Source organism: Fundulus heteroclitus, chromosome 7 (genome assembly GCF_011125445.2).
Source record: "Fundulus heteroclitus isolate FHET01 chromosome 7, MU-UCD_Fhet_4.1, whole genome shotgun sequence".
Taxonomy (NCBI): Eukaryota; Metazoa; Chordata; class Actinopteri; order Cyprinodontiformes; family Fundulidae; genus Fundulus; species Fundulus heteroclitus.
The window spans coordinates 1,557,049-1,579,809 of record NC_046367.1 but is presented as its reverse complement, the minus strand read 5'-3'; the positions used below and the strand labels follow the sequence as shown (position 1 = coordinate 1,579,809).

The 22,761-nt window shown below is 40.0% G+C and overlaps 1 protein-coding gene across 2 annotated transcripts in view; it reads left to right on the top strand.

Moving 5' to 3' along the window:
• Positions 1-1,901: 1,901 nt before the first annotated feature.
• Positions 1,902-22,761, top strand: part of cntnap5a (contactin associated protein family member 5a) — a 378,624-nt gene continuing 357,764 nt past the window's right edge. For both annotated transcript variants that reach the window (XR_004931318.1, XM_012878430.3), the window contains exon 1: positions 1,902-2,134. Coding sequence is in view for 1 of the 2 variants with exons in the window: in XM_012878430.3 (XP_012733884.3) it covers positions 2,062-2,134 (73 nt within the window). In the remaining variant the exon portion in view is untranslated. The remainder of the gene's footprint in view (positions 2,135-22,761) is intronic.

Genomic DNA, 22,761 nt, shown 5'->3' with positions numbered 1-22,761 from the left:
TTTGCTTTTCACAACAGAGCAAACGAGAGCGAGCAGGAAGCAGCACCATTAATTTCTGTAGGAAGAGTGAGCACTGAAGTCAACACTGGAGTAAAGATTCATGCTAGGACGGTTATCTAAGGCAGCTAGGGAGCACAAGGAGCAGAACTGAACGGTAAAGACTGCTACATACTCCACGAGAAACGAGACATTTGTTCTCGCTCCTGCAATGAATGACGTCATTTTGTTCTCCTAGCCCCATCTTTGAGAGTCTCCCTGCATGTTCTTGACACAACATCTGGGCAGAACTTTTTTCTCAAGGGGTGTCTGTGTCATGGTGCAGCTTTGCCTGCTGCACCATGAGTAAAGTCACTCAGATATCAGGTCTGAGTGATTACACCTGCGATAACTCCGATTCTGGGAGCCGTTTCACCTGGGAAGAGCACTATATATTCGAGCTTTCCAAGTGTGCAATCTCCAGATGTTTGAAAACTTTTGTGTGAGTAAACCATCCAGCATTTTTTGTTTGTCTACCAGTTCATTACCAATTCTTGATTTTTGTGGATTGTTGTCTTTTACCTCGCCCCTGTCGGGCCTGCCCTTTTGACCAAGCCTGTAGCTCACTCCACTTTGGTTGCCTCTGCCTATACCTCCCTGTATATGGTTTTTGTCTCTAGCCTGGATTTTTCCTCTCTACAAGGAGCAGCTTGTCTGAAAACCACATCATCACCTGCTTCTAAAAAAGTTACTGTCTTTCATCCAGTGCTCAAGTCTGCACTGAGTTGTCATCAGCCACTAACCTGTCTTCCCACGCAGTGATTCCCGAGCTTGCTCAGCTTGGTCCCGTGTTGGCTTTCTGTGCTTTAATAAAATCTTTAATTCCACTCCTGCTTCCGTCTGAATTATCGGGTTTCCAATCCCTTTAGTCATTCCAATTTTGATATATTTTGTTATTCATTATCTCAAAAAATGAGCCAAATGTTATGAAAACCTTCTTAGACTTTTACAACCCACCCATAAGCTATTTTTTCCAGCTCAATGTGTTCAAAGAGAGCCATATTGGGTGGAAACTGGCCCAATCTGGCAACACTGACAGCACTATTGCATTTTTTTATCTTTAATTTTTTGGGATTATTTCTTTCTTTTTTTTTTTTTTACAGCACAGGAGTGCTCACATAGCCATTGTTCAGCCTGAAGCATGTAAAAAAATTTTTTTGAAAGTGTGCCCCACTGAAATAAACTGTTTCTGCCGCCGGGTCCTGCAACCCCTCTACTCATGTACATCTAAAAAAAATGTATTGTGTAAAAGTCCAATATTTCTCCAATTTCCATTTCACCTTCTAAAATGACTGGCAACAAATAATGCACATTTCAAATGGTTTTGGGATGTACGTATTTTGTGTTTCATATGCATTTCCTCTGATTAATTTGTTTGTCACCTGAATTGTACAAGACTTAGGCTACTGTACGTTCCAATGTGTGAAAGCTTTGAAGTGCTTTTTTAAATTTTAATTTCAACAATTTACCAGTGGTGTGCCGAGAGCCACTATGATCTGCAATAATTACAACACAATATCCTTCTAAATTACCAAACCTTTAATCCGTCATTCAAATGCCACACCTCGGCCCCAAATGATTAGAATATATGTTGGTTCTTTAAATAATGAGAAAAATACGAAATAAAAACTGACTTTAAGGTGCTGCTTATGAACGGATTAAAGTCCAGGCCGTGACTCCCAGTTTGTTATCTTCTGCAAAGCCAAAGCAGGTTCCACTGCTCTCCTCTGTGGATCTTAGCTATTGTTCTGTTTTTACAGCAATGATTGGGCAGCCCGGTTCTGTTGTTCCGCTAATAAAGCCTGAAACAGACTCACACGAAGGAAGCAGGGAAGAAGAGAAGAGGGAGAGGGAGGTGGGTTGTACCTCACAAGGAGGAGGGAGGGCGTGCCATCGTGGGAGAGGTCTGCTTCTCCACACCAGACTCCTGCCACCCCTCCGAGCTGGAGGAGCAAGCAGGACCCGGTGCGCAGCTTCCATCCACGCAGCCTCTAGGATTGATAACAGCGCTACACAGCCGGGAAGATGGATGTTCTGTTTGCTGCGGTTCTTCTTTGCGCCGCGAGTGTCCTCGGCGGAGCAGCAGCCGCGTCTCACTGTGAGTATTCATGGCACCTGTCAGCGCCGCTGCTCGGCGGGCTGGAGCTGCTGACGCTGCCGCTGGCGGGGCTTCACGCCCGGCTGCAGGGGCGCCGTGGCCGTGGATGATGTCGGTGGCTGTCTTCTCTCTAGTCTGGCCAGTTCTTGTTGCACATGTGACAAAGTTGATGAATCGGGCCGATTGAATGAAGGTCAAACAAACAGGTTCGGTTCTGCTCCGCTTCTTCATGTGGTCTCTGAGCTGATCTAAGTGCTGAGTGGCCACAGCTGGATGTTGTGCTGGGTCTCGGCTCCTGCATGAGCGCGTAATCTCCAGACAGCCTGCAGCCGTCACTGAACGCTCGCTCCAACATGTGCGGGCGGGTCGGTTCCTCTATGTAACTGCGGTAGTAAGGCCTGTCTGCGCTGCTTTCTTCCCGAGAACATTAACTAATGTAAAAAAAGAAATAATAATAATTTCAAAACAAACATATGCATTTTAAATTTATACCTACTAAACAACCTGCTCCAGTTCTGGGCATGTTGTAATTGGTCCGGTTCTGTTGTTTCAAGTTAAAACTGGAATCACTGCTGGAGATGACTTTAAGATACTTTTATGAGATGAGTGCTGGTTGATAAGCAGGTCTATTTATTTGTAAATGGGACAGTTTTACTGAGTTGTTCCTATAGTTGAAGAAAATTCAAGTGAGGAATTGACATTAGAACACAGTTCACACAAAGCAGTCATCTTTCAAAATGCCATACAATTTAAAACAGACTCTTGAGATGTTTGAGTTTTTCCTTTACTTTATGGACAGTGGCAGGGAGCTTTCTAGTCAGTTTCACTGTAAAGGTGGAACTGGGAATTCTGTATGTAGACTGATTGTTCTTCAGTTCCACACTGCAGTGACCAGCTTCGACCTCTTCTCAAAGTGGAAAAATGCAACATCACTAATTTGTCAGAAAAATCACATAAAGCTCTCCTGACATATGTGATGTTGTTTAGAAACAAATTTTAAGACATAATATATAGAACATCTCATAAAAGGCCGTGTGCGTCTGCAAGAAGTTAGAAGCTGTAATGAGACTGACTGCTCAAATGTAAAATTAGACCTTCTGCTTTCGCAGCTTGTCAAATGCAAATTCAAATTTACACCTTTGGATTGTCTGATTCAGAGAGGTGGCTCAGGGGAAAACAGAGACAACAGTTCTGCTAGATGTTAGCGATGAGAACCGTTTGTTATTAGAGAGTTGATTAGGATAGGATCCTTATACATTCTGGGTTCAAATCAAGAGTTTCCCTCAGCAGCAGCAGGATCACAGGTTCTGGTTAAATATGAGGAAAAAATTGCAGCTTCAAGGAGTCAGAGGAACAAACTCACACAGTTTTACTCCTGGTCTGAGTTTTTTTTTTTATATAAACACATTTTAAATCTGAATATTTGCTGATTTTGTTATCACTTTTTTTTTTTTGTGTGGATTATTATAGCCAGTTTACTCACGCTCAATTCTTTAAGAACCGTCCCAGCTCAGAAACCTGAGATGCACAGGATGTGCCTAAAAGCTAGCATTTGGAAGGTTAGAGTTTTCTGATCAACAACATCAAAAATGTACTTAAAGGGGACCAGTCATGTTCTATGATTAATGAAGTTCTTTGCCAGTAACTCTCTCTGGGTTGCTTACAGGTTTTCCGATTAAATTATCGCACCCTGTTGGCTTATTATTTCTGTTTTACACTTTGTTTTTGCTCTATTTTTTAGTAAATAAAGTGCAAAGAACACTTAACAGGGGCTAAAATATTGTGGATACGTGAAAGGAGAAGCAGTGGAGCCGATTGAGTCAGCAACGGCCAGCGTAGGTACGAAAAGAAAGAGGAAAAAGTCAAGGATCAAGTGTGAAATTTTTTTTTGACCAGGTCTACTGGCTCTTACAGTAGCTGTCAATTGTCACCATCTTGCTTTCTGATAGTTAAACGATACTGCTGGCAGATACCACAACACGCCCGGGGGAAAAAAAAAATTCAGGCTAAAAAAAAACAAAGTAAACACTAACAGGGTGATCGCTTGGCATGTATTGTTTTATTTCAATGTATGTTTTTTTTTTTTTTTTTTAATAGTCATAGTACTTGACTAGGTCCCTTTTTTAAAGCTTTGAAAACTATTTTTTTAATGCAAAGTGGGATTTGATTTTTGCTCCTAGCCTTGAACAAGTACATTCATAGTCTGACCATCAGTACTTAGTTGTGTTGTTGAACTTTGATTGAGAGTATTGTTGGTGTTGCTCTGGAACACCAGCGGTTTTCTCTGTCATCATTTGTAGAATTTACTAAAAAAAACATAGAATATGAAAATCCCGCCTCCGCTCTGCCTCGCTTCATCCAACTCGCTCTGCAAGCAGTCAACATTGACGACGGTCTGCATGTGAGGTAAACGGCTCCGCGACATGGCGGGTGACATATTAATCACGTGACATAACGACTCAATGATGAAATTTGTTGCCAACGCTTTTAATTGTTAATTTTCATCTATTATATCGATTTGTTGTTACAGCCCTAATTGAGACAATTGCTTTCACAAACATGCTTTGGGGCAGAATACCCAAACAGATCCAGGATAGAAAACGGAGGACACCATCCACAGATGCTATTTCTATTCAGTTAAATTTGAAAATACTTTATTAAACCAATAGGGAAAATAAATCTGGGCCCTACCCTGATACGTTACTAAAAATATGATATTAAAAATTCAACTCCCAGACTGGAGTGTAAAAGCTCCTTTTGATTTTTTTTTTTTTTTTTTTTTTTTTTTTTTTTTGCGTCCATGCTTCTGACCCCTTCGTGGAGCTTGGTGCTTTGTTTTGTTTTTGTCCTGCTGAGTAGAGGTGGGCGATACCGGGAATTTTTAATCGATCCGAAACCAAGTAAAGCAAGGGCCTAGGTTTGACTTCAGCTTTGGTAGGGACACTATTGTTCCTAAGCTTCATTGGTCCTACGCAATATGCATGCTCCTATTTTTAGATGCTTGACTTGAGTGTCCGGACGCGTTTCGACCGCCTAAAGTAAAAAAAAAACAGCGTTTCTTGTTACAGTTATACAAATTTTAGAAGCACTACACACATTAGATGCTGTTTCTCCATTTATTTAAGCATCAACGGCTCTGATGAATGTCGAATTGGGACTTTTTCCACTTTGAAAAGGTTTGTATTTGAACTTACCAGCAACAGAGACAGACGGTAAATACCTGCCCATTTAACCGAATATAGTCAAAATAGGTCTGTTGTCTGTTAACCCCACCTTTATTATTTTTTATCTAACATGCTGTAATAAAACACAGCAAAATCATACATTCAAATTTATTATATTTACATCTGCACTGGAACTAGAAGTGTAGCTGACATTGAAGCTACACTTCAATATTTCAACAAATGTACAACTGGGCTGTGGTTACTCTGTGTAGCCCATTTCTTGTAATTTATCTGTTTAAACTTGCAATAAATCTTAATACATAAGTGGCGTGGAGGACCCAGTACTGTGCTTTGAGTAAGATTGGTGACACTATGACCGAATTTTAACATGAGTGGTTATCCATTTCATCATTCAAATGAGAACATATCAATATACTATCGGTATGTACTAGTACGACTATTAATGAAGAGCAGATTCAATTTTAAGATATGTAAAGGCCTATATTAAATTAATTTTGCAACCACATCAACAGATTAAATAATTTCTTACCTTTTTGGTGAACCAAATTACCCTCGTAATGATGAAATATGTTGTGGGCTAAGCCCCTGGTGATGAGAATGTCTAGCTCCGCCCCTGGTTTGTACTAATTTACTAATGGACGGTGTGGAAATCTATGTACAATAAACTAATGTAAATGGTGTTCCTCTGTTTGTATTTATCTTTACCTTTAATTTTAGAAGTAGAAATAGTAAAATCAATAGCACTATTATTATGTGGAACCGTAATTATGGTATTATAACTAAGCAAAAGTCTAAACAAAAAAAATAGCAGTTTAGGCGCGATCTGGTATCATATATCAATTAAAAGAAATAACACCTGCTATTTATACCTGAACTGCCTCAAAGGGTCGACAAAGAAATTTAATTATAGCAACAAAATATTGGTAAAAAGGACACCCTCACCTTTTCTTTTTTAGACAGCTGTGGCTAAGAATCTGAATTTTTAATAGCCTACAGTCTTTGCTTTTCCATTTTTCCAGCGGTCTTCAGAACTCCTGCCTGGCACAGAATATTTAGTTTTAAAGAACAGATTAGGTTTCTGTTGATAAATGTAATATACTTCAGAATTAGATACTATTTTGAGATGCTAACATTGGTTACTTACATTTCTCAAGCTCCACTAAACAAAACGCTCGCTCCTGTTTCTTTACAGTACTGCACTCAGCAACTTCCCTTTCACCTATTTTAGTGTAGCTAATTTTTTTTAATGGGGACTAGTTTCGCAGCCTAGTATTAATAGTAGTAACCGCAGTATCCCAGTATGAATGAAATTAAAATTTTGTGCACCAACCACACACGTATGTATGTGGAGTGGAGAAGTACCTGAGTGGGCGGGCCAGGGTGAGCCTGCATGCTGATTGGCTGGCGTCGCTGATCCACGTGATGGTGCAAGACTGTGACGAGAGGGGAGGAGAGGAGCTGCATGCAAAGTGCTGTGACACAGACAGGGAGACTATGGTCAATCTGCTACAGTCAGTGCTTGCAGAAGAGAATAAAAAACATAGATCTTTTGAAACGAGTATTGTTCAGTAACAATACCAGCATTGGTATTATCGATACTAGGATCGATCCGCCCACCTCTACTGCTGAGGTCTCAGAGCAGACAAAGGACTAATAAACAGAGTAACGCGGTTGTTAAGCCAAATTCGCCTCTCGGTGTGCTTTATTGCTAAAAATACAAGGAAAGGTTTACATGTTTGCATTCATGATACTTGGATTTCTACTTATTGGAAATGGTGGATATTTGATGTATCAGCAAATACAGCGGATGTCGGTAGCCATTTTGCCTTGATCAGGCTACCGGCTGCATATGACACTATCATTAAGGCTGTGAACGAACGGACCCGGATTTGCCATTTGGAGTCAGCAAAGACTTAAAGCTGACGGGAAAGCCAGAGCAGCTTGTCTCATAACTAGGGCTGGGCAAGTTAACGCGTTAATTTCGCGTTAATTCATTAGACTATTAACGGCGATATTTATTTTATCGCGCATTAACGCATGTTGCTCACATGCTTTCAGTCAGTGTCAGTCAGCAGGCGCGCTGACTGCAGCGCGCTGTCACGGCAGCACTCTCCCGCTCCCCCTCCCCTCTGGTACATGGCTCAGCGGCGCCAGCCAATCAGCACGCAGGCTCAGCCTGGCCCGCCCGCTCAGCTCTCACACAAACTTAATACGCAAACAGCTGAGAGAGACCGCAGCAGCGAAAAAACATGAACAGAGGAAGTAGCACCGTTTGGCTTTATTTTAATACCGTAAATGAAATCAAGCTGTATGTTTTGTAAAAAGCCGGTTCATTTCAGTGGAAACACAACAAATTTATCTAAGCACGTGAAAAAACATGAAAACGTCGAGCCCCAGAAACGGAGAGAGGAGACGAAACTTCTCTCATTGCCCCGACAGACCCACAGACGTCTCTGACTGAGGCGTTTCAGTCCTCCAGGGAACATCCAGGTAGATCAGTGGATGGATGGATGGATGGATGGATGTTACTGGAGCCCACACATAACATGTAATTAAGACCTTGAAAGAACCCAGTACATATATTAAAAAGTGTTATTTAAGATAAGATAACATTAGCTAATCCTTTTTTTATCCCACGACGGGGAAATTTATAGGATTAAAGCAACAGGCAGGTGCACACAACACAGACAAAATTACATAAGGATTGAAATATATAAGAGGTGGATTAGCGAAAAAAACACTGAACATAACATTATTATTATTATTATTATTATTATTATTATTATTATTTAATTGTAATAATAAAATAAAAAACACAAAACCCAAAAGGTCAACAGTTTCATGATACATCAAGCTTAGGGACTGGCTAATATACAGCAGGTCAAAAAAGGCCATATTTTGGCTGCAGTGCTTGCTGTTCTCTTATGAAGAAAAGATCAACTAGTGCACTAAATTCAATAGATGGGTTGAAAATATCCAGTATAAAATAAGTGCTACAAATGTTACAACACTTTTGTTCATATGGCAGCAGAACATTAAAATAAAAGTGCTCTTTACACTACTTTTGAATTCATTCTTGGAGTTTGTAAATACAATGCGATTAATCGCGATTAATCGCGATTAATCAGGGCGATTAATCGTGATTAAATATTTTAATCGTTGCCCAGCCCTACTCATAACAAATAAAGTATTTGGATTATGCCTCCCCTATCATTAACACTCCCTGGTTGTTATGGCGGAGAGAGCTCAGAACTCTCCCCCCGCTACCTCTTTTCCCGCTGATATCTGCGGATGCTTTCTGAACTATTGTCCAGCTGATAACATCAAGGACAATGGCCTCTGGAGAGTGTTCACGGAAATATAAACACTTTCACCCAAACAGACACACATAACTGATGCTCATAACAACAGATGAACTTACACGCAACTAGTCTCCAATGTTTACCTTTCTGCTTATGTGTCTCGTCTTATTTGTGCCTCTCGTGCCGAGGTTTTTGATATCTCAAACTGTATATTGTTAATAGGATAAAGTTTGAAATATGTTTTTTCCCTCCCACCTTCCTTTTTGTGGCCTCTATCTTTCCACAGAGTCAATGGCAGTGCCCTGTGGGCACCAAGTAAGCAGTGTCCTTGGCAGCATGGCCTCAGTAAATCGTCCCCCCCTGAAATGTTTTTGATGTTTGTGATGGCGGTTGTACTGAAACAGCAATTTCCCTCTGGGATTATTAAAGTATTTCTGATTCTGATATTTTACAGCTCCCAAATACTTGGATGTGGTGTGGGTATATTGTGAGCTGCGCGGACTCTCCCTGGACCTTTTACCTTTACAGTCGAGCCTACCCGTTGCCTGCATTTCTTGTGACAAATTCCTACAATTCCCACACTTTTTCAAATTGAGCTCTACGTGGGCCTGTCAGCACGGACTCATGTCTGTGCAAGTAATGCTGGCTCACACGATGAAAAATATATATTTTTTAAATCAATCTTTGGTTATATAAATAGATTTTTAAGGAATTAATATGAGAATCAATTCATAATTGGAAATTATTTTTTTCTGAACTTGCAAGTCCATTGATTAAGGAAGGGCCAGCTGCTAGGATGAAGTATAACAAGGTTTTAAATGTTATGATTTCAGTACCTCTAAGATTCTCCGTCATACCATTAATTTGGTTTAAAGTTCTTCCTATTGGCAGAAAAAAAGGCCTGAATGACTGGAGTTTCCTTCAGGTTTATGGGGCATAGAATAAAGCAGCACTGCCCCTCCACCACTTCTTGCTGTATACCGCTAATCAGATGACATAAAGAGGGAGCAACCCTTTTCCCTGGCTTACACAGAAAGACAACTCCAGCTGTTTAGACATTTTTTTTAACTTACCAAAAGCACTGACAGCCACGTTATGGAAATTTAAAAAGATGTGTCATGGCAGCAGCATGCTGCCGGAATGGTACCTGTCACTCTTACACTGTTTTAAACCTAAAGTTGGGGTGAAATTAGCAGCATGGATGTGAAGTTCCACAGAATATGTATTATGTATTCTTGCTTTGTGTTAATATCAAAATAACAATATAACAGATGTTAATTGATAACAGTATCATGTTGGGGGGGGGGGGGGGGCTTGATGTGTTGGAGGCGTGAGCAGAGTTGCTTGATGCAGCTCGTAGGAGGGGCGCAGCCCATTAAATGTGTACAGAAGTGTGCGTGAAGCTACTTACAGCTATTTTGACTGGGGGATTTTGAATGGGTTTTCTTCCACACGGAAGCTTTACTAATCATTTTAATTATCCAGGTATTTAAAATAAACAAACAACGCTTAGCATGACAAGGAGGAGCACAGCCTGGCGCCCACCTGGTTTATGATACGGCGAGGGAAACCCTGGATTGTACATCTCACAACTGTTCAAAGTACTTGCTGCCATTGCAGTCCCTATATATTTCTGCCCTGATTCAAATGATTCAAATCATTAAATTAGAGGATTTAAAATCTTCATAATAATACACAGTACCACAGTTAAATTATTATGGTATTAAATAAAGTAAAAAAAAAGAAAAAGAAATTAGCTTAAATTGTGGATGAGTTTACCTAGATTAAATAAACCCTAATACAAGAGATAAGTGAGCGAGTCCTTTTGGCTGATCCCCCATTCAGGGGTTGCCACAGCAAGTAATCACAACTTGCACACAGACGTTTTACACCGGCTGCCCTTCCTGACACAACGAAAATTCGAACCCGGGTCAGGATCTTTTTAATTTAAAAATAAAACATTTATTTCTAGCCTCATTCTTAGAGCTTACACACTTAGCTTAGTTTTCTCAATGCTAACAGTTGATGGTTTGGAATGAAGGAGAATTGACTTGATTTATATGCGCTGCCCTTCCTTGTCACTCTAAAAGGTAAAGGGGGGTCCCAGCAGTAAATGCACTTGAGGTGCACCACCATTGATCTATGTACCACCCTGGACTATAGGGTAGGTGTGACATCAGTGTTTAATCTGGTCATGTTTAGGTGAGGAACAGAGATTAACAGACAGCTACATGCTTTAGCTGTGACAGTCATGTGCTTCTCAAATGTTCACAGTGATCAGGCGTGACATACAGTGCTGCAATGAAACGCTGAGATGCTCCTGGAGGTCAAAGTGCTGCTCTCATATTTACCGATGGGAGAAAGAAGGACACGAGCAGAGCGGTGTCACAGCTGAGCTATCAGGAGGAACAGACAATGGCAGCCATTTCCTCTCTGAGGAGAGTCTTTTGACTCTTTTATGATACGCTGACATGTCTGTCATTGGATTTTAGTGCTTGATGGGTCAGTGTGTACTCATATTTAATAATGCTGTATTGGCATGGTTTTTTCCAACTGCATTAAAATAATTATTAACAGGTACATCAAAGTAACTCTTTCTTTGAATTATTGCATAATGACCGACCAAGCCAACCTTATTAGTCACTCTTGAAATGTATCTTGACAACAGCAAACTGTAAGGTGTTCTCCAGCTGCTGCATCAATAATAAGGAGTGATTATGTACTGCAGGGGGTGAGAGTGCTTTTCTTTCAAACGGGTTGAGTTCTGCACAGCTGCTTCTGAGGCCTATAATGACCCTGCTGCTATTGTTTTAGACTGTATTACTCAGACCTACAGGACGGTGAACTGTTATTTCCTCCAGTGTTTCTCTGTATCAGTCAAAACACTGAAACCACTGCAGGTACTTTGATATGAATCACCGCCTGTGTTAGACCCACCCTGATAAACTGCAAACACACATCCAAAACCAGTTCTGGGACTACAAATGCCCCTTTTCCAATAGTACCAATTCAGAGCGGTTTGCTTTTTCGGCTTTTCCATTAGTAACTGTTATGTAGGACCATGACTATGTTTAGTTGCTGGTTGCTTGCCGTTCTAACCGTTCCAAGTTGCACAGAAGACTGTCGGTCACTGAGTGGTTAGAAGGCAGCTTCACTGGTCACAGCATATTTTAATCACTAATATCTTAAACCATTAAAATAATTATATGCTGGGCTTATTGTATACAATCAATATTATAATAGCAAGCTAACATTAGGTAGCATTAACATTTGTTAGCATTAGTTTAACTTCACATGTCACCTAGCTTGTACCCATCCGTCAGATACCGCATGGCTACTCTCTCCTGTACACATCCGGGGTGGTCCATCTAACGGCCCACAGCCTTCTCTGTTACTCCTCTTTTACTCTGAGACTGACAACAGTCGTAAACGGAGCAGTAGTCTAGGGTAATGTGTTGATTTATTGGATTCTGGGGCTGCCCTGTTATTAAAGTTCCTGCCCCATTGAGATGCTACTCATTTATAATGGAAAATTAATCAAACTGTGTTCAACTGATCCAACCTGTCCCACCCAGACTAATCTAATGGAAAAGGGGCAAAAATAATCCAGGACCCAAAGGCCAAAAACATCTGCACTCGATGTCCCTGAGCCCCAAGATCCTCCCACAGGCCCATGGTTCATGCATGTAAGGCTTAGCCATCTCGTCATTTACTCATTCTTAAACAGCGCTTCTGTAGAATTATTTTTGAAATAAGGTTTTGCTGTTTCCTTGAGAAGGTCTACCCACAGAAATAGGCACACAGTCTCAAGAGGGTGGTATTGTGATATATTACATCATCAGAACAATTCTGTCACGCTTGGGGTTTGCCGCAGTATTGTGTGAGCATTGATTAGTGTTTTTAATGAGATAGACTAAGCTTGCATGATGCTGATTTGGTCTTCACAGCCCAGGCTGCTTCTTATGCTGCCAGCAGGAAGTGGGAGCAGCTATTAATGGGAGCCTTATTTCTGAGTTTTCATTTTGATTTTATGTTCAAATAGTGGCTGCTGATTTTGTTAATCCCATTTGATGAAGTGTTTGCTGATGATCTTAAAAATCATGTTTTGATATAGATTAAAGTACGCAGGCGGTGGAGTGCCGCAAGGTTCAGTGATTTCAGTGGCTGCAGGGTATACAGTGGTGATGAGCCACAATGCAGCTGTACTAGGTTTGACTCTTAGCCTGGCCCATTTACTGGTGTACTCACCTGTTAGAATGGCAGATATTGGGGATGTAAAACGAAAGTAAAACTTTCCACATTTAATGTGTCAGTTATCTTTTAAAAAAACCAAAAAAAAAAAAAAAACAATAGAAAAAGCTAATCTGATGGTGAGTGGTTGCTGATAACAAATAAGGTGCAAGACCTTGTTGGATAAACATGACCATGCCTAATTACTACTTCCACCTTCTTTAGTCTTTGGATTTTTCCAGCTAAAGCCACATTTCCCAGAAAAGTTACTTAAAGTCAAAAGGCTGTCACTGTCCAAAGGTACCAGCCGGTAAAGAAGTACAAAACATTCCCAGCATGGCATGGTGACATGATACACGATATAGAAAAACAGGGTCACTGCAAAAGGTACTACCAAAGAAAACCGAATGCTAATACTGAACCAAAATATGAAGTTTAAAAGTTTTATTTTAAAGTTGTACACATGTATAGCAACTAGCTTATGACAGCTTTTTAAAATGTCTTCCTTCTAACAGAAGTCTAACGGACTTTTTATTTCAGTCGAATTGTTGAGGATAAATGTTATGTATTATGTGTGGGAAAGGTTTGAAAATTATTTATCATGGTCTTAAATTTTTTAAAGGTCTAGAAACCTTGGATTTTAACAGTGTGTAATCCACTGTATCATTTTATCCTGTAAACTGTAGGATAAATGCTACTAATGCCACAAATTCTCAAAAGTCAAAAGGGGAGTTAATCCCGCTTATCATCACTCAAATAATAAGTCAAAAGAACTGTTAATGGTTGACTTTACCAAATGTCTGTATTTTTAGTTGTTATTGGCATTTTCCTCCTTTTTGGAACTTTTATTTGATTCATTCAAACTGATAAGTACTTTTATTTTTGTTAGTATTATAAAGCAGAACTCATGTTTGTTAGCAGTTTATTTAATTGAAGGGTTTTCAGCACTTGTCTGGATGCAGCTTCATTTACTTCCAGCTTTGCAATATTTTGGGCTCTGCGGTATATTAACCTTTTCATTTGGATTATATAAAACTTATTTTAAATGAAACAAAACCATGTATTTAAAGTTGGTCCTTTGCTATTTGAGACAGCTCTTGTCTTGTAAAATCGAGGGTGAGAACTTCTCACTCACAGCTATCACCTCCGGTTTTGGAGAGAAGCATTATCTCTCCTAAACTTTGCTTTATTTCATCCACAGAGTAAAAAAAAAATCCCCTCATTCTTGGCAACTTCCAATCCCTTTCATTATATATAAATATTGTCAAATAATTTTAGGCTTTTTTTATAATGTTTTAAAGCAAACACATTTGTTATTGTTACACCTCCTTATTCTGATGTCACCTATGTAGTTCCCTGCAAATGTTCCTTGAAGGTTATCACATTTGATAATGTTGCAACAGAAAACGTACTGGAATTTCATTTGATAGACACAAATTACTAAAGAATTGTAAGAAGGCTGTAATATTCTAGGTTCTGTTTTGGTTTGTTCACTCTCCTGCCTTAGGTTCTCTGGCTGCTTTGAGTTTTGTCTTGTCTAGGTTCCTGATTTGCTTGTTTACAGTTAGTTTATCCTGTTTTGGTCATCTGTGTTAGTCTTGGCTTTATCTTCTGTTTTAGTTTTATACTTCGGGGTTGTTTCTTATAAGGTCTGGTGTAGTTTGTTTCTGTCCACTTGTCCTCTCAGCTTTTTAGGTTTGGTTTCTGATCTGTTCTTGTTTTGAGCCTCAGCACTGATGTCTGGTCTAATTACTTACTCTGCACACCTGCCTAACTCCACCCCTGCTGCAATCACCTCTCACCAGTTTCACCTGCCTCCACCTCCAAATATACTGTTGAGACCAGACATCAGTGCCAGGTCGTCTTGTTGGTCTTGTCATGTTTTTTGGGTGAGTCAATCCTGATCTGATGTTTGTTTTTTTGGAATTTTGACCAAGTTTTTCCCTTCCAGAGAACCTGAGTTATTTTGCCATGTTACCAGTCAGTTTGTGTTCCTATGAAGTTCTGGATGTTTTTATTAGTCTTTTTGATTATTCAGTCCCTTTTGCATTGCTCTGCTTTTTGTTAAATAAATCCCTTTTTTAAGAACCTCTGCTGGTCTGGCTGAATTCTGGGTCCGCTGCCGTGATTCATTACAAAGGCAGGAAGATGATTAATGTTTTTTTAACCAGTTGTGTGACCAGACGACCAGAAGTCGCCTGATTGGTAAACAGTGTCCACCTCTTTGTAATTTAATCTCAATATAAATACAATTGTTTGTTGAAGGGCTCATCTAAAAAATAGCAAGATTTCAGCACAGCTGCCGAGATATGGCCAAACACCTATAGGCAGAGCAAGGAGAGCAGAAACCAGCGAAGCAGCAGATTAGTTGTGCATTTCACAAATCTGTCCTTTTTAATTTCACCAACAACTTTCTTCTGACTAGAAGTAATGTTAGCATTTTGGAGTCCTGTCCTGAACCTGATGAAGAAACAGTGGAAGGAGCTAAAGATTAGGTTGATAACAAGGAGGCCTCACCACTTCAAAGACTGAGCTCATCGTCGAAGACAAATTACCAAAAGGTTTGATGCCTCTGATGTCATAACAATGATTAAGTAAGGTGTAATTAATTTTCCACATCCCGTTTTTAATATTATTTAAAATAAAATAGATACTGGAATTTTTTTCTAAATTGATTTTCTCAGTTTACATGGTTCCTTATCTACTGAGAGATACCCGTTTTATTTCCAACACACACAAAATACTTGGTTAAATAAAGATTATTTTCAACCTTCCTGTCAGGGGTATGAAGAGTTTCTGTAGTTGTAGAAAGGGGTCAGAAACCTTTACCAAAACACCTTCACCGGAAAGATGGTTCTACTCAGGAAGGCTGAACCCCTGCTCGCCACACTTTTCAGAGTGTTTCTTTTGAAAAGTGTGTATCATTTTTCCTCTCTTTAACTTTTCAACATCACAGAGGTAACAAATTGTTTTCTTTTAAAAGTAATGTTTGTAAAAAAATACCCAGAAGAGTTGTGTGTTACCATTCTGTTTGACAAATACCAAAAGATCTTTTTCCTTGGCTGTGTTGGCTGGCCCTGATAAATGACACAATCCTCGCTCAGTAATAAAAACGGTAAAGGATTTGAAACCCATTAACACCTCAGTAAACTATTCCAGAGATCCATGAGGTTGCATTCTTTGTTTTTTCTCCAGCAGTTAGATGCTGGCCGAGAAAAAAGGGAGCCAATTTTATTCTTGCATGTATTGTGAAAACTTACCATAGGGGGTTGGATTTGGTGTTGAGGAGTTGGGTTTCTGGCCCGACTGGGTGCTGCAGGCGGCCAGGAAGAGATGAGCTGCCTGTCGGGGTCAGAACCTCCACACTGCCACATGCCTGGCTGTCTCTCTAGCCACAGTATGTCACAGTGTCTGCTGTTAGAGCTGAGTGGGGTTAGAGAACTGAAGTTCCCTAATAATGCCAAAATGGATTTTAGAGCTCTTTTTTTCACCTTTTTTTTTTTTTTAAATTTCAGATTATTTCTTCAACAAAAAGGCTAGCCAAAAAGACCCTAAGAAAAAGATGAAAGAAGAAATTGTGGAAGAAATAAAGGGATTTGTGACATATTTATTGATTTGTAGCTATTTTATCACACATTTATCGGCAGCATTCTTAATCTCCTTTCTTAATAAGGCCAAAGAAGGCACAGTTGTCAGCCCACATGAGGCCTGATTCGGAGGAATAGGAGGAAAAAAGGCTTTCATTAGTGGCTGATATGACACTCTTCAGCGCGAGGCTGTGGGAGGAATACTGCCTCGCTTCCAGTGATCTCCTCACTAGAGACCGCTTCACCAGCCATCTATTTTTTATGAGATGGAATCGGTTTCCGGGGTGGCAAAGTACCCCCCCCCCCCCGACACACACACACACACACACACACACATACATACACACACACACACACACACACACACACACACACACACACACACACACACACGCACGCACTTATTTAAACTTTTATGCTTCAAGTTAGCTCAGTGAGCATATACTTCACTACTAATTATTTTCCATCCAAAGCACCGGGAAGGTGTTGAAGCAAAGCATGCCTGCTGCTTCATAGGAGCGTGTGTGTGTGTGTGTGTGTGTGTGTGTGTGTGTGTGTGTGTGTGTGTGTGTGTGTGTGTGTGTGATGAAAACGATGCAGCTGCAGATTCACTCACTAATGAATGTGTAGCAGCCACTCAGTGAACTCCTGCAGCTGTACACATTCAGGACCTGATGAATTTATCAGATGGTAAATGAGGCAAAGCGCTGTGGCGTTGCACCGCCTCTCCTCACGTTCACACTCACCGATCCTTTGAGAGACAAAACCAAACAGAAGCAGCGTGCCGTCAGACGGATAATGTGATTCCTGAAATGGCGAATCTGAAAATGCATGTTCACATCGCAGTAGGCTCATCAGATCACGGGGAGTAGAGTTGTTTTGTTTTTGTGTGGTTGAAATGGGAATCTCTTGTTTAATTTTATGCTCTTTAATCATTTAATAATTTTTCCTATTTAAAAATTTCATAGTAGTTAGATATAGACAGACTGAAAACAACTCTGGAATAGACGTTTTGGAGACTCATGGTTACACGGTGGCGGAGCCAATGGCTAGAAATAAAGTTTGAAGTATAAAATATTGAACCAGTGAAAGCCTTGAATCCGGGGGGAAGGACAGGTTGAAAAACAAGCCCTCAGACAGGGACCTGCGGTGAATTGTACAGCAACAAATAGATAAACTGTGGGAGCAGAATGTAATGTTAGCCACAGCTGAATAGTATATATTGATGTCTTTATAAAGATAATTTAGATCAAAATTGATTTTAATCACAGCTGTGATTTGTGTTTTCTAAATATAATGTTGACAAAAAAGGGAATTATTACTTTTATTCCACTGTACTCTTTGAAAAATTACTGCAGTGAATGTAAAAAAATATTTAATTTTTTTACTAATGTTCATAATAATTGCATGATTTAGTTATTGAATGCGCAGAACCTTAAATGGTCTTCTTCATCTGCAGTTTCTGGACTCATTGTAACTCCTACTTTGAATTCTCTTTGATTCACAGAGTGCTGCAACAAATAATAAGTTGGTAGTCAAATCATATCCCAGTATCTGAGAACTCCAACAGTCATGTTTATGATTATTGTAATCCATCTCTGCTTTCTGTGGGCACAGCTTCTATCCTCAATTCTGGTGCATGTCTTCACAACCGGTCATGCTTGAGGCCTCCATAATATCATCCATCATAATTGACCATAATACATTAAATGAAGTCATAAAACATAGAATTTAAAAACCCTTCTTTGATCAGCTCTAATTAAAATTCTAAAATACCATATTTAAACAGAACTGGACTATTATCTTGTCCAAATTTCTCAAAAACACAGTTTGTAATGCAGTATGTGTAACCTACCCCCTATATGTAAGCAAATATTAAGCTAAGTGTTTTATTTGGCATGTAGATAACCTTAGATAACATAACCCCAGGCATTTGGCTGCTGACCAGCGCTCCATGACCTAATTATTCTCAGCTTTCTTCTAGTTTCCCGTCATCTTTTTTTGAAGAAGGGTCTATCAGCGGTGAAAGTTGATTTACCTGTTCCTTTTGGACACTCTTGAGCCTGAAGCCTTATCTGCTAATTTTGGGAACTTAATGTCCGAGAAATATATGTTGTTGCCTTGACCCTAAACCTGTTCTGGGGTTCTCACACTGCTCCACGTTGCCCGCTACAGGCTGCGGTTTCACAAATACTTTTCAGATGAGAGAATGAAAATAGAATAAGTTTTGTCTGTGCCCTAAAATGTAAATGTGTTTGATTTGGAATGGGAGGAATCTGAATAGAATAGTATTAGTGTTCATGATTAATCTCCAACATGACTAATGCAACCTTGAAAATACAATGACGCAGTTTTCCAGCGGTGCTGCAACCACAGCATGATTGGCTTTGGTCATGAGCATTGGGTATCACTGCAGTAAATGCCTGTTAGGTCAGCATGTCTTCCTCTTTGAGCTGTGCAGATAAAAATGCACAGCTGTGTTCTTCTTTGTATGCTCAAAGAAATATGATGGAACACTTTGTGGATGCGTGTGTTCCTTCATTCAGTCAAACTGCTGTATGGGACAGAAAAGAAAGATCCGCTATTGTTCTATAGTAGAGAAGTTCCGGTGTACCAACAGCAAAGTCAAATTTGCAACATAAGACTAACTGGTTTACAGTTTCGTTGCTTCAGTTTTTACTTATGTATTCAACCATGAGTTGATCGATCAATAGCTAAATCAATGGAACATTGACAGTGGTGTTATGTGACATTGCAACATGTTCTACTGTACTTTTGTCTGCATTGTGTTTTTATTTGTTTAGTGTCACTATTTGTGAGGTCAAGGCATTTATTGATTGTTGAGTAAATTGTGTGACCATGTTTAATTCTTAATCCTCTAGTCTTAATAGAACACCATAATCCAGCATTTTTAAATCTGTAAATCACCTCAGCCTCTAAGAGCCATTGTTACTTTTGCTAATTTTAGTATTGAAATAAAACACTGAATCTTTGCCATAGCCATCTGAATGTTTTTCTTCTCATTATTTAAGCTACTGATCCAACTTAAAACCATCCCCCGACAGGTCATGCCATTATCACGCTCTCCTACCCTCTATAACGTAGAGTGCATACAGGCACAGCTGATCAGGACAAAAATACAAACTTCAATTTCATTTAATTAAATTAATCTTATTTATAAAGTGCCAATTAACAACACATGTTGTCTCAAGGCACAAAATACCTTACACTACCCTACAGACTGCTTAGTAAGTAGATCTTCCAATAAAATCTTCCTTGATGAGATAAAGTGTGTATTTAATGTGTCATTAGATTGTTAAAAGCAGATTATAGCTCATTTTCCAACATCACCTCCACAAAAACATCTGCCATACTTACACGGGACTAAAAGTTTAAGAGTCTTTATTGTAAGAGGTTAGCTGGATGGTAGGTGATGAAGACCGGAGGATCAGGATTGCAGAGGATCAGAGGTGTAGTTGACGGCAGGGGCTGACGGCCCGGAGCGAGAGTCCATAATCACTAGGTGGCCGGGAATGCTCAGCGCTGCTCGGCTAGCAGGCCCCGTAACTCTTCAGTAAAGGCAGGGCGCAGATCAGAGCTACTCCAGGGCGGCTAGTCAGGTTAGCAGGTCTTCAGCAGCACACAGCAAAGTTCAGAGTCTTTCAGAGAGTCTGGCAGGACTAACCTTAAACGAGAGAGCAGAAACATAACTTCCAAGGCAAAACGGGGACTGGCATGGAGTGGTGGATAGCAGAAGACGGCCCAGTGCTGAACTGAAGACAGAGGGAGGTTTAAATAGAGCACTAACAGGTGAAACAAGGGTCTGGCTAATTAACTAGTAAATTGTATCAGGTGTGACTGACTGCCAAGGAGGTGAAGTGAAGATTGACAGAAAATAACTGATGACAATGAAAGCTAACAATAAATAAAGTCAAACCAAACCCAAATGAGATGGAAAAAAATGAAAATAACAGAAAGACGAAGCCAAACCAAAACTCAACCATGACACATATTAGTACCATCAGAATGAAATTGTATTCCAATTCAGAGGGCTGGTTTATGATCGACAATCCAATCAGCGTCCATCTAAACACTTGTTCTGACTAACTCATGAACGTACTGCGCCTACATGTGGATGGATGCAGCCGCAGCGCTGTGCAGCACAGAACGTTTTCAGACGACCATAATTTCCTCCCGCTCTCTCAACAGCAACAGCAGGAGTTCTCAACCATTCTCAGAACCTGGTGCGGGTCCATTCTATGCACTCAGAACAGTCAGAACCAATGCACCTCTGTGCTTGTTATTGTTTCCTTTCCACATGAAGAAGTACAAAACTTCTGCGGTTGTTTTATGGAAATTCATCAACTCTACTAAAGTCAGAGAGTTTCTACTTAGACTAAAGCTTGGTGCAAATAAACGTGCATCATGATCGGATTATTTGATTTTGAGCCCGGATAAACTGTGGTTTAGGAGTACTTTCTTTTATTGTAATCCGAACACATTTTAATCACACCAGGGAGTGTTGCGCATGTAAACAAGCTCCTGTCATTAACCAACTAACAAGCTAACAGCCGCATTAGAAGAGTTATCAGGCAGATCGATGTCTAGGCGGCACCCTGAAGCACAACTTCGGCCGTGCAGGACTCTGCTCGCAGCCCACGAGCCAAGTGTTATCGCCATTTCCTCACTTTGAAAGGGAACATACGTAAAATATTGTAATGACTTACCCTGCTGTTGAGCTCCCTTCACAGTCATCAATGACTACATGTTATTTCAGGTCCTGTGTCACTGTGGCGCTCTCATGCCATGTCAAATCTCAATCTCAATCTCAAATCTCGCACATTACTTATTTTATGGTTTTGTGAAGCGTGACGTGCTCCCTATCTTTTGAGGACTTAGTTCGAGTCGTTTTCTCTGTGTTGTCATTTGCAGAATTTACTATAAAAAAGTAGAATTTGAAAATACCAGCTCACTTACGTCGCTATGCAGCCAGTCAGCCAGCAATGACTGTGGTGTGCAGGTGAGAGAAATGGCTCCGCAACATAATGAGTGACTTAATAATCACATGACACAACGGATCTATGATGAAATGCTTTGCCAACGCTTTTGATTGTTGATTTTTGTCAATTCTTATCGATTTTATCGATTTGTTGTTGCAGCCCTAGTGTAAACATTCACATCGTGCTTTGAAACGTTCCCTGCTATCAGTGTGCTGTTGCAGCGTCTCTCATAATTCAATCCAAACAAGACAGAACAGCTTAGGATCTAAATAAGGTATAGGTTGGTGGGACACTCTTATTCTAAACTTACAATAAAACCTATATCGTGATCTTTTTCTTCTTAATCCAAAACTTTGGCACAGGCTGGTTACTGGTATCCAGTAAATTGAGGTTGACGGTTTCAGGATGTTACCATCCCTGAACTGTTCCCAGTAAATGTGGATCATGGAATTGTGCTACTTGTTTTTATGAGCATTAGGAGTCCCATTTATTTCCACTAAGGGGTGGAGACCTTCTTATGATAAACAGTTCCATACCCTAAATCCCCCTCTACCCTTGACACAGTGCAGTTTGGGAAATGCTGGTTTCCTGGATGGCAATTGCCAAAGTCAGAATAATCCACTGGCTTGCCAGACAGAGAGGCATGATTTACTCCAGGGAACACATATCTACTGCTCTGGAGACTAGTGCCACTGTGCTTTCCATCACAGCATTTGACTCTTGCATTGCAGCTGGTGATCTAAGGTTTAGATGCAGCTGCTCATCCCTGAGAATCTATATCATGAAGCTCTCTGTGTGTTTCTTAATTTTTTTCTGTAAGTAACATGAACTTTGGAGTCTCTAGATATTGCCTCTGCAGAAAGTCGGTGACCTCTGTGCATTATGCTCATTATCTTCTATTGACCTTGCTCTGGGATTTTACATGGCACAAGTTGTTAATCACAATTACTTCTACTTTGTTATAATTACACTGACATTTCACTGTTCAACAGCTAGGTAGGTAATGTTACAATCAGACGTGTTTGTATAGTTAGCATCCTATTACAGCACCACGTTGCAATTCACTCTACTCTGTGACGGACCCATTCTTTAACAAATGTGTGTAGAAGCAGTCTGCAGGCCTAGGTGCTGGATTGTATACACCTTTGGCCCTAGAAGCTATTCTATGATTTGATTACTGTTTGTGATGTCATGTTATAGAATATTTTTGTCTGACATGTTTATAATATCGCCATAATATATTGAAACCTTGTTATTTTTACTATGATACTGAGAAGGTCATATCTCACATTCATCAGCAATATTTCTTTCATTCTTGGGGGT